This window comes from Martes martes, assembly GCF_963455335.1.
Source record: "Martes martes genome assembly, chromosome: 8".
Taxonomy (NCBI): domain Eukaryota; kingdom Metazoa; phylum Chordata; class Mammalia; order Carnivora; family Mustelidae; genus Martes; species Martes martes.
Genome location: NC_137895.1, coordinates 7,296,978 through 7,314,017, shown reverse-complemented (window position 1 = coordinate 7,314,017; position 17,040 = coordinate 7,296,978). Strand labels below are relative to the sequence as shown.

The following is a 17,040-nucleotide window of genomic DNA, read 5'->3' as shown; positions in this document are numbered from 1 at the left end:
AGTCCCTGCCAGCTCTGCCTCAGCTCCCTCACCTGCCAAGAGGTGGCTGGGACATCGGTGGTTTGTGATGGGGGCCAATTTCGCATTCAGACAGAGCGGACACCATACCTTGTTCCAGGAACTTTAATGTTTGAGAGAGAAAGTTCTGGCAAATACGCACCTTCCCCGGTGCTCTGCACCCTGCCTGGGACAGGCAAGCTGGGCGGGCTCTATCTCGTGCCAACATTAGCACAGACCTACTTGCGGCGTAGACCGAAATCTGTCCTGTTCACAAGTACAAGCAGCAGCTGTGGCCAGGGCCATCAAGGTGGAGGACGGAGCCGGTCCCTCCCGGAGCTGACTAGCTGGGGACGGTTGTCCGTGCAGACCCTGGCCCTGTCAAGGCAGGCCTTGCAGCAGGTCACAGGCAGGCATCCTGAGCCACAGGAGGAGGGGCCCTGGCACCCCCCAACCCCCACCATCAGGGCCGGGGGCTCTCTTTAGGCCTGGGGGGAGCTCTCTGAAGTCCCTAGGAGCAGGCATGGGCCCTGGTCACGCCTCATGCGCGGTCTCTGGGAAAAAGATCTCACGGCATCGCTGTACCGTATCCTGCGGAGAGACCACGCTGTGGCCGACGGTCCGGGGGTCAGCGTAGATCTCGAAGTCATTCCCACCCTGCGCACAAGGGAGGGCGGGAAGGCGCTTATGTATGTGGTGCTTGGAGGAGGTTCCCAGGGCTGAGGCCCAGCGTGTGCCCTGCCATGGGGTCCCCTCCCCACACTGGCTCCTGCAGAGCTGCCTCTCCTCCAGCCCCCCTCAGAACCACCCAGAACCCCACCTTCTCAGCCTTCACCAGATCTGCCCTGACTTGCTGTGTGACATGGGACAAGCGTCCAGCCAGCTCTAGCCCCAGCCTTCCAATCTGTGTAATGGGGCTGAGGACCACTGGCTATTCTCCAGGGCTCTCCCGAGGGAGGTTTCTGTTCCCCCTGTGTCCTGGCCTTGACCTGGGGGTGACTTGGAGTGGAATACACCTTGGCTGAGCCATACTCACGGGGCTGGTCTCGTTCCCAAAGAAGTGGATGGTGTCGAAGCTGTCCTGGTCCAGGCTGTCCAGACAGTAGCGCTTGTCCCAGCCCTCAGGGAAGACGTCAAAGCTGATCATGCCGCCTGTGGGGGGTGGCAGACGAGGCTAACAGTGGGGTGGCCCACGGGGTGGACTTGGCCAAGATCCTGCATTTATGCCTACATAGAGCCAGGCACAGGGCCTGGCAGCCTCAGGCTCCTTACTGAGAGCTGTGATCCTGGCGGGCAGAACAGGCAGTGAACAGGCCAGGCCACCTCAGGGCAGGGGGTGGAGGGCCGGAAGCTCCCCCAGCCAGATCTCTCTGGGAGGGGACACTGAGCTAAGGCCTGAGCCAGAGCGCCAACTGCAGGGAAGCAAGCACAGTCCCCAAGGCAGAGAAGGGCACAGAGTGTCCCAGTACCAGAGGCCAGGGCAGTGCAGGGGCAACGCCATGCAGGTCCTGGGGTCCAGCATGGTCGGCTTTCCCAGGAGCATCCCTGGACACTGGACACTATGACGGTGGTGTTGGACAGCCAGAGCCTGAGAAGAGGCTGCTGGTGGCAGAGGTGTGAGCCGTGGTCAGATTCCAGAAACATTCTGGATGCAGGGCCCTGGGACTTGCTGGGAGACTGCCTTCGGGAAGGGGTGAGGGAGATAAACACTGAACAAGACACTTTGGTTTTTTGACCTGAGCAACTGGGTGAGAGGCAGGGCACGGCCTGGGTTTGGGTGGGGAGGACAATGGGGCAGGAAGGCTTAGGCCGGGGCTGGCTGCCGGGCCAGGCTCTCAGACCCTCCACGCGATGAATGGAAGCACGTACCTCGAGAGAACCTCAGCCCTTTGCCAGCAAACTCTGTTTTCAGGGCTTCCACGAACTTCTCCCGGATCTTCTCCTTCTGCAGGAGGGGAGGGAGCACACTCAGGCTCCCAGGGTTGCCGTGTGCCAGGCCCTGTGCTGGGCACACAACTTGCCGGGGGCTCAGAGGCCTCCAGGTGGATACCATGATCCCCACTTTACAGATGGGGAAACGGAGGCTCAGGGAACGGCTGTGCCTTGTTCAAGGTCAGCCAGCCTCAGTGGCAGGGCCAGGGCCTGAATCCAGAAAGTCAATGACTGAACTCAGGGGGCGGATCCCGTCTGTAGGGGGTGTGGGCAGGGTATCTGAAGGAGGCCTTGGAGCGGGGGCATGAGGAGAAGTTTGAGGGGACGGGCTCTGCCCAGCTCAACAAAGCAAACCAGATGCCAGAAATGAGTGTGAGGAGCCAAGAGCACATGGAGCCCTGTTACTACGTGGCCGTGGCCATGGCCGTGGCCGTGGGTACTCAGAGCAAGGTCAGCAGGATGCCGGGCACAGCCATGGGCCCAACCACATGGCGACGTGCGCCGGCTGGACGCCTCCCATGGGCAGGGGGCTGGGGGCCTCAGCAATGCCCAGGAGCCCCCATTGCCCCCCACTCCTCAGGCAGGATCTTGAAAGTCTGCAGCGTATCTAGAGACTCGGACTAAGGAGACATGCACTCGAGGACCCCTGGCCTGGCCCTGCTGGGGCCACAGATGGCGGAGCCATGTAGGGCCTAGAGGGGCAGCACCTTGGCTGCTGTACTGGGGACCAGCGCCACAGGACGGAAGGTTCATGCAGTGCTGGCTCGCTGTGCCCAAAGCAGCAGCAAGAGCCTGGAGGGACAGTCAGCTCACAGGTGGCCTGGAAGGGAGCCTGCACACATCCTGGGGGACCAAGAGCCACTGAGGATGCTGAAGCCTGGGAGTAGAGTACCTGGGACTGCATTTTAGTCAGTCCACATTGGGTAGGACTGGAACGGAGAGAGGCAGGCAGTGGCCAATGGTCTGGGACCTAAAGTGGGCCAGGGAGGACATGAGCTATAAGGCCAGATATGGCCGAATCTGAGACAAAGGCGGGCCTCCTGGGTTCCAGGCCTGGCTGTGTGACCATGGGCAAGTCGCCTGACTTCTCTGAGCCTATTTCCTGAGCTAAAGGATGGAGAGATAATGAATGAATCCTACCTCTCTTTTTCTCCTAAAAAGCAGAGAGGTGGGATGTGAGCCCCCTGCCCACTGTGGCCTTACTTTCCCAGCAGGCAAGTGGTCCCCCAGGGAGGCCAGAGTCCCCCCACCAGAGGCCACTTTGTGGGCCCACAGTTAGAGTTGATGGGGCCCCAGGCTCAGAATAAATGTCAAATGTCCCCACACAACCCAGGATGGGTGTACTTCCGGTCTCTGGAGAATGAGCCCCCTGTGTCCAGTCTAGCCTTAGCAAGGACCAGCACTGTGACCTTGAGCTAGTCAGCCTATGGCCTCAGTGTCCTCGTCTAAGGAAAGGGGCTACCTGCCCTTGGGATCTGAAGGACTGAAGGAGAAGAAAATAAATGGGATCCTGGCTGGTGTAGGTCACACAGATCAGGGAGTCTGTGCCTTCCCCTCATACCGGAAGGGGGCGAACAAGAGCCAGAGAGACAAGAAAAGACCCTGGAAGCTGCTGGAAGGGTCAGTGTGTGCCAGACTTCCAACTCGCCCAGTCAGTACAGCCCATGGGATGGGAACTGTGCTCACCCCCACTTTACAGATGTGCAAACAGAGGCACACGGTAGCTAGTAAAGCCACTTTCCAGGCTGCTCGGCAAACAGGAGGTGGAGCTGGGATTGGAAACTGGGTGGCCTGAGTAGGGGCCACCTCTCAGTATGTGTGTGGGAGGGGTTCTCTGCCAATGGTCAGTCTTCACCACCCCAAAAGCAAAAGCCTCCGTGCCTGTGGGCAGTGCCTCCCCTAAGCCTTGGGACATGGACTGGGAATGGGGGTGGGGGTCAGTGAGCCTCCCTGAGAGTCCCACCCACCCTCAAGGAAACCTCACCCATTCCCTATGTGACCTTGGCAAGTCATTTCCCCTCTCTGAGCCTCAGTTTCCTCATTCATAAAATGGGACACCACCACCTGTTTCATTCATTCAGAAAATACTTCTCGAGCATTTGCTACGTGTTGGGCACGTGCCAAGCTGGCCCTTAAGGAGCTTACAGCTTCCGCGGGGGAGACAGTAACTGAGATTTGGAAAGTAGGTGAGAGAGTGTACCAGAGGGTGGCGATGGCTGCCTGGGGAGAAGCAGGACAGGAAAGGAGCAGGGGCAGGGGTGCCAGGTTAGATGGAATGAGAAAGGGACACCTGAGCAGAGGTGGAAGGGATGGGGGAGAGGATAAGCACAGCCCTGAAGCTGTCTCCATCTCCACCTGCTACCTCTAGAATCAGCAAGGAGGACGTGGTTGGAGCAGAGACAGCAAAGGCCAGAGAAGGCCAGAGAAGGCCAGAGACGGGCCAGTGGCAAGAGGCTTGGATGGCCTTACTCCTGAAAAGGGGGGGGTGGGCGGTGCGGATGACACACAAAATAGCAGGGGCGCGTGTGCCGGAAGGCGAGAGAAATATTGGTATGTTCTAGAACAGATGCACAGAGAGAAAGCTGAAAGGGTGGGTGTGGGCTGGGCAGACCCCTCAGGGCTCAGGGCACCAGGGGAGGGGCTGGGGCCCTGCTCAGCTGGCAAGGGGAGCGCTGGAAGGACTGTAAGCAGGAAGTGGGGGGAGCTAACATGCTTTAGAAGGTTCTCAGTGGCAAACCAGGCACGTAGGAAAGACGTGGGAATGCCTAGACCATGGCTCGGGATGGGTGTCCCAGAGGGTATTGGTTGAATCAGAACTACCGCCCCCCTCCCCCCCCCCCCGCACTGATCTATCTCGCTGATGCGAAAGAAAGGCTCAGAGAGGCTGAGTGGCCGAGGTCCAAGAGCCTAAGGCAGCGCGGCGGGTGCTACCTTGTCCAGCTCAGAGAACTCGATCCGCTCCTCCAGGGTGCAGCTCCGGCCGATGGGCGAGATGTTCAGCATGCCGTTCCGGAACTCGATGAAGGTTCCGCTGGCGGTACAGGGGCAGGAGGGAGGGCAGGGAGCCAGAGAGAAGGACAGCCCTGAATTCAAATCCAGCCCCATCTGGGACACCACTGCCTCCTCAGACCTCACGCGGGACAAGAATCCACACAGCGATAAGCTGGGGCCCCAGCGCCTGCCGGTGGCATCCGGGAGACCCGGCCCTGTCCTCCCTCAGGCCTGGGACGGGGGTGGCGGGGCCGGATGCAGGCTGGGAGGGCTCACCGCTTCTTGGGCAGTCTGAGCAGGGCCATGTAGCGCAGGCAGAAGTTGATCAAGTCCTGCAGCAGCTCCTCCCCGAGATGGTTCTGGATGGTCTGGGCAAGGAACAACGCAGGGCTCTGAGGGTGGCAGGCATAGTGCCCTCCCCCGGCCCGGGACCGAGGCACCAGAGGCTGTGCCACTATGGAAAAGTGTCACAGGCTGAGGCTCTGGGGGGCACTGACCTGCTTGGAGAGCAGTCGTCCATGCTTATACTGCACGGTCCCATTCTCGGCAAACACATAATCAAACTTCTCAATGACTTCAGGGCACGTGGAAGTCGGGAAGAAAGACAGACTGTGAGACCAAGCGCCCAGAGCCAAGTGGAGAGATAGAGCTCACACTCCTTGGTTTGGCATTCAAAGCCCATTTGTTCTATCCGAAACCTGCTTTTCTCTGCTCTTCACCTTCAACTTTTTTTCTAAACAAGCCAACAAGTCGGTCACACCTCTGGGCCTTTGCACACGCAGGTCCTTCCGCCTGGACCGCCCTCCCCCCTCCAAGATCCCGCTCCCTCCTCTGGCAGCCTCTGGAGACTCCCCAGCAGAGGGCGCCATTTCCGCTGTGCTCCCACAGCCCCCACCGTCCTGGGGCTCCCACTTTGTTTTATAGTTTCCATCACTATTCTGCAAGGGTAGCTGCATGGGGGAGTTTTCAGCTCTGGCAGCCACAGTAAATGGCTGAAGGGGGCAAGAGGAGAGGCTCAGGGAGCACAGCCAGGAGGGAGCCTGGACAATGGAGGGGCCCTCGAGATGCAGAGGTGGGTCCTCAGGGAGATATTTTGAGACTTGCTGATGGGATGCACAAGGGGGTAAGGCAAAAGGTAAAAGTCAGGTAAATTTTCTAGTTCATGAGCTGGTGGGATGTGCCTCAGTTGTGCAGAGACCTGGAACTCAGCTGAGAACAGATGCTCTGGGGCAAAAACAACTTCCCCGGGTGACTTCAGAATCCTTCTCTGTTCAGTGGGATAACCGTGCCCACCCTACAGTGTGGCTGTCAGGATCCAGTGAAAAGAAGTCAACACAGGGTCATTTTCAGTAATGGCAGCCACTACCGACTACGAGCACTTTGAACCTGAGACTCAGCAGAGAGAGCTGAGAATGTCAACTACTCCGGGGCAAGATTCTGCCTGCTTTCTTCCCTGCCCTTTCTCCAAAGCCTGCCACAGTGCCAGGCACAGGGCCAGGACTCCCTGTGAGTCAGTGAGGGAGCTATCTGACTGTTTCCTCTACTCCCTCTGCCCCACAGAAGCGGGGCTGGGTCTTTGAAGGCGCAAGGGTCCTGGGACCTCCCGAACTCCCCCCACCCCCATCCGGACTGTGGAGCCGGCTCTGGGTGCTCCTCCTACCTTCGTCCCCATCTCCCAGCTGCTCAGCAATCTTAGAGTAGTCGGAGCCGCCCACCACACCGATCTGCACCCTACCACGCAGCTTCTGCAGGAAGGCAGCCACCTCAGGGTCAATTTTCTGCAGGGGAGTGGGGAGAGCACAAGATTTCTGGCTGTCAGCAGGTCTGGGACCTCACTCAACCCACACGCAGTGCTCAAGGGGGCCCATGTTCCATCTGAATCCGGGGTAGCTCAAGGTTAGAACTCAGACCTCAAAAGGAGACGTCATAGATTCAAACTCTCGCTCAAGTCCCTCAATTGCAGATGGCTCCCAGGCAACTGACTTTGCTTTCTCTGCCTTAGTGACTGTCCCATCTGTAAAATGGGGATCATAATAGCAACCAGCTGGAGGCGGTCCGTGCTAAGATTAAATGAGATAGTGCATCCTGATCGCTTGGAAACAAACAAGCAATTCACTGGCAATTAATCACATGAAGATTCCCCAAGGAAATGAAAACTAATGAGTTACACTCCATGTTTTCAGGTTTCCAGCTATTTAAAGCCACAATAACTATAGGGAAATGACCTCGTCAAATTCTGCCACTTAGAGTGTAAACTGGTGCAGCCCCTTTGTAGGGTAATTTGGCAAGAGAACTTAAAATGCATTCACGCCATCCCCCAGAATTTCCACTTCTCTTGCCTGGGTGTATATGGAGGTTCACTGAGGTGTGGTTTATCATAGTGAAAACCTGCAAACAACTCCTAAGCTTGTCACCCAGAGAAGAGTAAACACCTGCTCTGAAATAGTGCCCTGTGGTTACAGAGCAAGGCAGGCCTGTGCTTCCAACAGGCGACAGTCCCTAAGACATGCTGTTAACTGTCCAAAACAAGTAGCTCAGCACAGAGTTTACCTGAGACTCTCTCTCTCTGCCCCTCCCCCTGCTCTCTCTCTCTCTCAAATAAATAAACAAATCTTAAAAAAAAAAAAAAAAAGGCAAGTTGCAGGAAGGCACACGCACTATGACACTACTCATAAAAAAAGGCGGGGTGGGGGGTGAGCACCTGGGTGGCTCAGTTGTTAAGCCTCTGACTTTGGCTCAGGTCATGGTCTCAGGGTCCTGGGATCGAGCCCCGCATCAGGTTCCCTGCTCAGCGGTGGCGGTGGTGGGCAGGGGAAACTGCTTCTTCCTCTCCCTCTGCCCCTGCCCCTGCCCCTGCCCCTGGTGGGTAGGGGGGAGGGCTGCTTCTCCCTCTCCCTCTGCCCCTGCTTCTGCACTCTCGGCTCTCTCAAATAAGTAAATAAAACCTTAAAAAAAAAAAAGCCTCACAAAAACTGCTTAATATTTGTTCTGAGCAAACAGAGGTCTAGACAAAGGTCTGGAAGGAAATCACAGGACAGGTAACCTGGGCTGGAGGTGGGTCTGGGATCCTGACGTGGTCAGAAGGGACTTCAGCATCTCTGTTATGTTTTCATTCTTCACAAGAGAATGTGTTTGTGAATATGTGTATAATTAAAAATTAGCTTTTAGGGCACCTGGGTGGCTCAGTCGTTAAGCGTCTGCCTTCAGCTCAGGTCATGATCCCAGAGTCCTGGGATCGAGCCCCACATCGGGCTCCCTGCTCAGCAGGAAGCCTGCTTCTCCCTCTCCCACTCCTCCTGCTTGTGTTCCTTATCTCGCTGTGTCTCTTCTGTCCAATAATAAATAAAATCTTTTTAAAAAATTAGCTTTTATTTATTTATTTAAGTAATCTCTATACCATGTGGGGCTAGAACTTAGGAACCCCAGATCTAGTCACATGATCTTTCGACAGAGTCCGCAGGGTCCCCTGGTAATTAACTTTCAAGAGCACTAAGGACAGGGCTTGGCATTAACTGGTGGACAACAATAACACAGGAACGGGCTGTTGGGTCAGTGGAGCAAAGGGTCAAAGGGAGGGGTTGGGGCTGTGCCTTAGACCTTGCTACCCTCCCTCCACTCTCATCTTTCTCCCATCCCTGAGGACCCTGGAAGCTACTGGAGGCAGAGCAGCCTGACTTCTCCCTGTGCTCCCAGAGCCTAATCCAGGGTCTTCCAGTAGGGAAGGGGGGGAAAGGAGGGGGCATTTAGGACCTAAGAGGGGAGGCTAAGACCTGGCTTCCCATCAGCCTCTGCCTTGCAACCCAGCCCTATGGCTCCCTGCTCTAGGGGATCCCAGGTGTCCCTTAAGGCCCGACTGGAGGGTGGAATAGCCTCAAGCCTGTCCAGAAAGAGGCCTCCTATGTACTATCCAGCCGGTGAGAATCGGTCTAGGGGCTCATCTAGGGTGAGATCCAAAGCTAGAAACACTGAGCGCGGGGCAGAATTTGGAGGATCAACACAGTGACAAGTCTTTAGAAGAGTGGTACTCCCACCCTCCCTGGGCCAGGACACCTTCACAGTGACCAGACCAGGCCCGGTGACTCTCACCTCCGGGTAGGCGGAGCCCAAAACTCCTCCGAGGAGGTACAGAAGCCCTACCTGCCTCCACAACTGGGGGTGGGAGGTGAAGTGGCAGAGGAGCTCGAGAGATCAGACCTAGGCCCGGGCCTGGAAAGGTCAGGTGGGATGGCTTCACGACTCCCGGACTCTCACTAGCCAGCGACTCTGATGCTCGGGTGCGCGCCGAACCCTGTCTAGAACCCTGGGCTCAGATGCCAGTTTCGGCTACAGGTGCGTCCTAGAGGCGGGAGCCCGGGCTGGAGAGGCGGGGGCGTCCGGGGACCAGGCCTCAGCAAGACGAAGCCTGAGCGGGGGGGTAGGGAAGCTAGGTCCCCGCTCGCAGTCTCCTCCCTCCAGAATCCCACCCGCTCCGACGCTCCCGGGCAGAAGGTGGGCGCAGACATCGGGGGCTGCGACATGGGCGGCCCTGGGGCGTCAGGAGCCGGGGACCGCTGCATCCCACACTCCGTCCTGGGGTGTCCAGCGTCCCCGCTTTCGGCCTCTGAGCGTCCGCGTGACACTCCCGACGGCAGCTGCTGAACGTCGGGGCCTTACCTGGCGAGCCGGCGTCAGGGTCCCGTCCACATCAAACAGGCAGAGGACGCGCTCCTTCCTGCGGGCGCCCTCAGCGGAGACCGCCATGGCTGCAACTCCGCCCGCGCGGCCGAGGCCAGGGATGCAGCCGCCAGAGCCGCTTCGAAAAGAGGCTAGACCAGGCGGGGCCTGGGAGGGGCGGGGCCACGCGGCCCGCCGGCGGGTGCCAAACTGGGAGGGGGCGTGGTCAGGGCGTGATCTCGGCTGGAGAGGGACAGCCCGGACGGGGCAGAGGCGGGGCCTGAGCTGACTCAGGAAGGCCGGTTCTGATTGCACCGGGAGGGGAGGGGGCGTGGCTTAGGGCGGAGCTGAGCGCGGCGGGTTGGTCGGACGGTTTCAAACCAAACGGAGGCGGGGCCTCGGCCCAGGCCGGGCGGGAAGTGATACAACCCGGAAGAGAGGAGCGGGGCCAGAGTCGCTCCTTCGCGGGAAGATTCTGATTGCATCTGGTCGAGAAGGGGCTGGACGGGGGCGGAGCCTCAAACCCCGCAGTGCAGTGCAGGGCGGGGCGGAGGCGGGACTCAAAGAACCGGCGCTGTGTCCGACTCGCCCCGCCTGCCATCATCTGTGACTCACCCGCCTGTTGCTAATGCCTTTGCCCTACAAATCTCAAGATTTAGGTAATCACCTGATGTCCTTTGCTCAGGCTCTGGACTTTGCCAGATGGCCTTCGCCGATTCTTACTCCCCTGCTGTCATTGTGTCCACCCCATGAGGCCCCGTTCATGGTCCACCTCCTTCAGGAAACCTTCCTGACCCCTCTGTTCACAACTATTTCACATCACATTGACTTTACGGTTAGCTCTAGGTTTTCTTCCCCCCTTCACCACTACGTGACTTTGGATAAGTCACTTCACCTCTCTGAGGCTCTGCGTCTCCACCTATAAAATAGGAAGACTACCACCTGCTTTGAACGGTTGTTGTAGCACCTGCAAAGAAATAATAAATGAAAAAGAGCCCACATAGTACCTCGCACACAGCAGACCTACTCCAGAGGAGAATTTCTACAGATGTACTTGGTATTGTTCCTGATTAAACAGCTACTGGGACATCAAAAGTCTTAAAAATGGGCAGACCTTTGAGCCAGCAATTTAACTTGTCGAAAATAAGGGAAAATTTGGGGATTGGTTAACTTAATTACGATCCATTTATGAGATGAAGTGCCATGAAGCCATAAAACCTGTGTTGTAGAATATTTAACATGGAAAGAGCATTAAAATGGAAAGTAGCAGGCTGTCTCCAGGAGTGTTATCATGGTGAATTTTAACGTTTTTCTCCCCTCGGAAATGCATCGACTGCAGCTTCCTCTTTTCCAAGACTCTTTTTTTTGGCTGGGGCTTCCTTCCACACTGCCAGAGCCCAGCCCACCCCTGCTTCCCTCTGTGCTCCCCAGGGGTGTCATTCAGCTTGACGGTATGCCTGGATGGGCATCTTTGCTGCACCCGCCATTCTTGTCCTGACGCCTGTGATCAGCCCCGGCAGTTTTGGTCATGCAAAGACACACATCCACACACCTATGAGTGGCACGTCAGTGCACCATCCTTTGATAGTTGGGTTTTGTTTTTCTATTTTTGTCTCAGTAGCTGCAGTGGCCCGGGAAGACCATGGAAAGCAGAGTCAGGAAAAGTGTAATTTGGTCCCTGGTAACTGTAAGGACTTGGACCGGTCACCTTTCCTGACCTGTTTCTTCTTCTGTATAATGGAGATGTAATCGGCACCTGCTATGACTATGAACAGTGAGACAGTAGTGATGGAGTAGTACGCAAGCTGAGGACAAGGCCCAAGCTGACATCCGGCAACCCAACCCCCCCCCCCCAGGAGTGGGGCGGTGGGATTTGTGTGACATTCCTCCAGGAAACTTCCAACTATTTTCATGTTAATGCTTTACTAGAGGGAAAAACAACCTTAGCTTGATAATAGCAAGGACTCCAGTATCCTGAGGGTCCTCTTAAGCAATGAAAATCCTTTTGGACACCTCCCTTTTCTCTCTTTTTCCTTACCCCCAACTTCCAAGTAGAGAATCAGCCGGCCCTCACAACCCTAGTGTAGCCCCTCTTTCTGCCCAAGGGTCCTGTCCCCGTGCGTTAAGAAAATCACCTTTTTGCACCAAAGACATCTCAAGAATTCTTTCTTGGCTGTCGGCTCCCAACCTTGACGACATTCCAAAACTCCATCAACAGTAACTGTTATTTCTTGACCCCTAGACTGTGCGCTAGGCACCACACTGGGCACTAGGCCGCGTATCTTCATTCATTCTCAGAGCAGCTGTAGAAGGTACTATTGGGTTTTTTTTTGTTTGTTTGTTTTTTAAAAGATTTTATTTATTTATTTGACAGAGAGAGATCACAAGTAGGCAGAGAGGCAGGTGGAGAGAGAAGAGGAAGCAGGCTCCCTGCAGCGCAGAGAGCCCGATGTGGGGCTCGATCCCAGGACCCTGAGATCATGACCTGAGCTGAAGGCAGAGGCTTTAACCCGCTGAGCCACCCAGGTGCCCCAGAAGGTACTATTGTTGTTGCAAGATTTATTTTCCTTCGGTGCCCATGGTCCTTGGTCAACACCGCTTTGAAGAATGAAGACGTAGACCAGATGAAGAGTGGTGGGCAGCAACGCAAAGTTTATTGAGCGGTAGTACAAAGCTCCTAAGGAGGGAGGAGACCCAAGAGGGTTGCCACCAGACTTTTTTTTTTTTTTTTAAAGATTTTATTTATTTATTTGACAGACAGAGATCACAAGTAGGCAGAGAGGCAGGCAGAGAGAGAGGAGGAAGCAGGCTCCCCGCTGAGCAGAGAGCCCGATGCGGGGCTCGATCCCAGGACCCTGGGATCATGACCTGAGCCGAAGGCAGAGGCTTTAACCCACTGAGCCACCCAGGCGCCGCGCCACCAGACTTTCTTAAGTCCAGGGGTTTTCATGGGCTTGTTCACGGGCTGGATTTTTTTTTTTTTTTTTTAAGATTTTTATCATTCGCCATGGAGAGAGAGAGAGAGAGAACAAGCAGGCAGAGTGGCAGCCAGAAGCAGAGAGAGAAGCATGTTCCCCGCTGACCAAGGAGCCAGATGGGGGACTGGATCCCAGGACCCTGAGATCTTGACCTGAGCCAAAGGCAGCGCCCTAACCGACTGACCCACCCAGGCATCCACTTGACAGGCTGCCTTAATCTGATTAATCCTCCCCCTGCCTGTCACCCAATCAGGTTTTTGTCATTTATCTGTCATGTGGAAAAGGGTGGAGGGCTCCTTACAGGGTGGGTGTAGAATCCTTTTAAGGGTGGTTTCCTCTTAGGGTAGGGGGTTTGGCGGGGAGCCTTGGCCCTGTGGGCTTTTCTTCCGACAATCCTTCATCACTGTCTCCACTTGGTGTAGAAAAACAAATGGGATGTGTCCAAGGCTTTACAAAAGCACCTGGCAGGCCCCCAGGGCTGAGACCAGCATGGGCAGGTAAGTAAGGTGAGTGACCTGCCACAGGCAAAAAACTTAGGAGAACACCAAAATAAATATAAAAATAAATGGCATTTTAATTTAAAATTTTTTTAAAGATTTTATTTATTTATTTGACAGACAGAGGATCACAAGGAGGCAGAGAGGCAGGCAGAGAAAGAGAGGGGGAAGCAGGCTCCCTGCTGAGCAGAGAGCCCCATGCGGGGCTCGATCCCAGGACGCTGGGATCATGACCTGAGCCGAAGGCAGAGGCTTTAACCCACTGAGCCACCCAGGCGCCCCAGATTTTTAAAAATATTGTTAAAAATTAAATTAAGGGGTGCCTGGGTGGCTCAGTGGGTTAAAGCCTCTGCCTTCGGCTCAGGTCATGATCCCAGCGTCCTGGGATCGAGCCCCGCATCGGGCTCTCTGTTCCTCTCTCTCTGCCTGCCTCTCTGCCTCCTTGTGATCTCTGTCAAATAAATTAAAAAAAAAAAAAAGACTCTCTTTAAAAAAACAATATTTTTAAAAATCAAAATTAATGCAAAAGAATCCATGATGAGCAGAATCTCAGAAAAAAATTTAAAAGACAGGATCTACAGGGGTATCTGGGTGACACAGTTGGTTGTGCATCTGACTCTTGGTTTCCACTCAGGTCGTGATCTTGGATCCGTTAGATCCAGCCCCAAGCTGGACATCGTGCTGAGCGCAGAGCCTGCCTGAGATTCTTTCTCCCTCTCCTTTCCACTTGTGCTTTCTCAAATAAATGCACAAATCTTTAAAAAAAAAAAAAAGACAGGATCAGTAATTGCGCCCTGCCGAGGAGCCATATTCAAGCTGGGCAAAAGAAAAAAAAATCTGCCTTTTTTTCCCAGGCCCTGTGCCAGAGTTTGGTTCATTCATTAAACAAATGCATTGCGCTACATGCTGTCCTGAGTTCTGGGAACACTGTAGAGAACAAAACAAGGGCCCTGCCCTCAAAAAGCTTTTGTTTTCTGTTGGATACAGACAGCAAACAGAATCATCTCCATAGGAAGGGAAACCCAATTCGTTCTCCTCCTGCCCGTCCTGTTCCTCCTGCTCCATCCGGATCTGGTCCCTGGGACTCTGGGCACTGGCAGGACCTGAGACCCCTGCCAGGGTCCAGGAGTGTAGAGCCGGTGGGTGGGGCTGGAGTGGCGTGATTAGTCTCTCATATCTCACAGCCAATACCTGTTCCATTGCCCAAGAATTCCTAAGAACTGATTGAATGCAGATACCCGGGCCCCGCCCCCGCGGTTGGGATCCGGGAGCTGTAGGATGGGGCTTCACAGGGCAGGACAGGGTTTTGCCTCCTGTAGATTGGGTCCACAGCAATAGCACACCTGTGCCTTAGACCTGCAGTGAACTAGTTTCCTAACAAATACCTTCCACAGTTTTTTTCTGAATTCTCATCTCAACCAGAGGGAGTGGCCCTTGTGGCCACCCGTGTGTCCCTTTAAGAGAGAGGCTTGTCCCTGGCAACTGGTACTCAGGTGGGGCCCTGGAGTGGCCCTAGGGAGAGGGAGGAGTAGGACTGGGGGAACTGGGACTAGAAAGACAGGCCAGAAGGCATTTTCAGAGCACCAAAGGAAGCCAGGCCTATAGAGAGGGGGCCTGAGACCCTAACCCAGAAGGTTCCTGTTCAGGAAGGCAGGCTCTGGCTCTGTGGCGCCAGGCATCTGACTGAGGTTTGGAGGTTAGCGCGGCTTCCATATCTGGTTTGGACACTGTGGCTCCTACCCTGGGTGTTTGACTTACTTTTGCCAAAAACCTTGGGAGGTGAGTACCCTTATGTCAATTTCTAGAGGTCAATACTGACACCAGGGAGGTGAAGCTGGCTTTCCAGGATCACAGTGTAACCAGGATTCACATTCCATTCTGTTCCTCTAAAGCTTGTGTGTTTCCCTGCCCCCCCTTGCTGGAAGGTCAACTGTCAAGGCGTGCTGAGTATAGGGGGTATGGACCCTCTTTCTGCCTGCCTGGAGTGTGACTTTTCAGGGGTTGCAGTCCCAGCCAGTGGGGCAGTCCTGGTGTGGTGTGTATACAGTCAGACTGACAGCTGCCGGGGCTCCCCCGACACAGCCCTAGGGTGACCTTGGGCAGGTCTTTCCCACTGTCTGAGCCTGTTCCTCATTTACAAATGGGGCTACCAGTGCCAGCCTCCCCCAAGCAGTCAGGAAGATGAGGGGCACAGGGAAGGAGGTGTGCTACAAGAGGCTTTGCAAAGAACAATCCGGGCTGGTTGCTGGTTCTAATTCCCTCTGGGTTCAGGGGCAGCGGGAGGCTGGGGGAGATTGTGGATGTTGGCTTTTTTCCTCCCTATTTCAAAATGTCTGCTGGGGTTACATTGTTTTCACAACAAACAGTGCATGGAATTAAACAAGTGGAAGGCGCATGCTCAGAGGTGTTTATGGAGGGGGTGGAGGGCTGTGGCTGGGTTGGCACCAGGCCCCCTTGGGGCCAAAGCCAGTGGGGACAGGGATGACACTGCCCCACCTGGAGGTGGGGGGCAGGGGCGGCAGCCCTCCCTACCCCCACACCTGGATCAGGGCCCAGCCCCAGGACTGAGGACTTGGCGATTCACTCGATTCACTCCTCGTCTCTGGAACCAGAGGCAGGGAGATGAGCCCCACTGGGAGGGGTGGCAGAGACTATCTGAGCCACAGTCTTCATTCTACAGATGCAGAAGCTGAGGCCCAGCGAGGGGGAGGCCTTCATTAGGGTTATTTGAGTCAGAGGCCTGTATCCAAGTTCAGGTTTTTTATGACCTAATCTCCCCTTCAATGTTGGCCCCCCCAGGAGATGCTGGCTCTTTGCCAGGTCCTGCACTGGACGCTGTGCTCCCAGGTGATCAGAGCCAGGCCCTACCCCTGGAGGATGCCCTTGCTAGTGGGAGTGTGCCAGGAAGCGGAGAAGAGTCCACTCTGGGGTGGGGAAAAATCAGGAGGGTTTTGTAGAAGAAACGCTGGAGCTGGGCCTTTAGCTCTGAGTAAGGGACAGCTCACCCGATCCAGCAAAGTGTAAGTGAAGGAGGGGTTTGAAAGCGCTTGCAGTGATAGGGCCCTGTACTGGCTGCAGGGTATGGGGGTTGGAGAGGCCCAGGGTCTGAGAAGGGCCTTGATGGGGTACCTGGGTGGCTCAGTGGATTGAACATCAACCTCTGATTTTGGCTCGGTTCATGGTCTTGGTTGTGAGATCAAGGCCTGTGTCGCTGTCTGTGCTGGGTGTAGAGGCGTCTTGGGATTCTCTCTTCGCTTCTCCCTCTGTTCCTCCACAGTGCCACCTGGTGCCCATTTTTCTCCCTGCAGCGTGACCTTGTAGGGGCTCTCTGGGGGCGGGGTGTGGGGTGCAGGGGGAGTCTATGGAGCAGAGATATCTGCAGGGGACTCTGGGCTCCCAGGCAATGCTTCAGACCAAGACCAGTCCCACAACCCCTGCCCCCTTCCAAAGCAGCCGGGCTCCATGGTCAAGGTGCTCACATTCAGAGATGTACCAGGCCCCTCCTGGGTTCTCTGCTGCCCTCTCAGGCCAGAGCCCCTCTGAGCTTGAGGAACCATGGGTCTCACGGTCCAATCCGCCAGCCTGGGCGGACGTCCTCCTACACCATCTTCCCACGCCAGGGCAGGTCCAGCCCCCACGAGCGGCCTACTCTTAACTACTGGTTCCCTCAAGCTTTGGGGAACTTTGCTGGAATGTCCGCTCCTTAGAGCTTCCTCTATCCAATACCACCACCAGGCACCATCTCTCCCTCCTCGATGGTTCTCCTCCCACCTTCCGGGGCCTTACAGGTCCTCACTACATGCTGTGAGAGAACAAAGGCAGGCAGCACAGAGCAGGTCTTCAAACCCACAGCAACATGGGCAGAGATGTTCACAAAATCCAGTACCTCGTAGGATGATGGAATTTCTGATGACTTTTTCCTCTCGTCTTTGTACTTTGTTTTGTTTTTTTTTTAAATTTTTTAATTTTTTAAATTTTTTTTTTAAAGATTT

The 17,040-nt window shown here is 55.4% G+C and overlaps 1 protein-coding gene across 1 annotated transcript; it reads right to left on the bottom strand.

The window, feature by feature from the left end:
- Positions 1–106: 106 nt before the first annotated feature.
- Positions 107–9,746, bottom strand: PMM1 (phosphomannomutase 1). The gene is made up of 8 exons (XM_080811823.1): positions 9,574–9,746; positions 6,581–6,698; positions 5,418–5,494; positions 5,197–5,288; positions 4,861–4,960; positions 1,867–1,942; positions 1,034–1,149; positions 107–654 (listed from the first exon to the last, which is right to left on the bottom strand). The coding sequence occupies exons 1-8, from the start codon at positions 9,658–9,660 to the stop codon at positions 532–534; spliced, it is 789 nt and encodes a 262-aa protein (XP_080667949.1). The 5' UTR covers positions 9,661–9,746; the 3' UTR covers positions 107–531.
- Between the last annotated feature and the right edge of the window lie 7,294 nt (positions 9,747–17,040).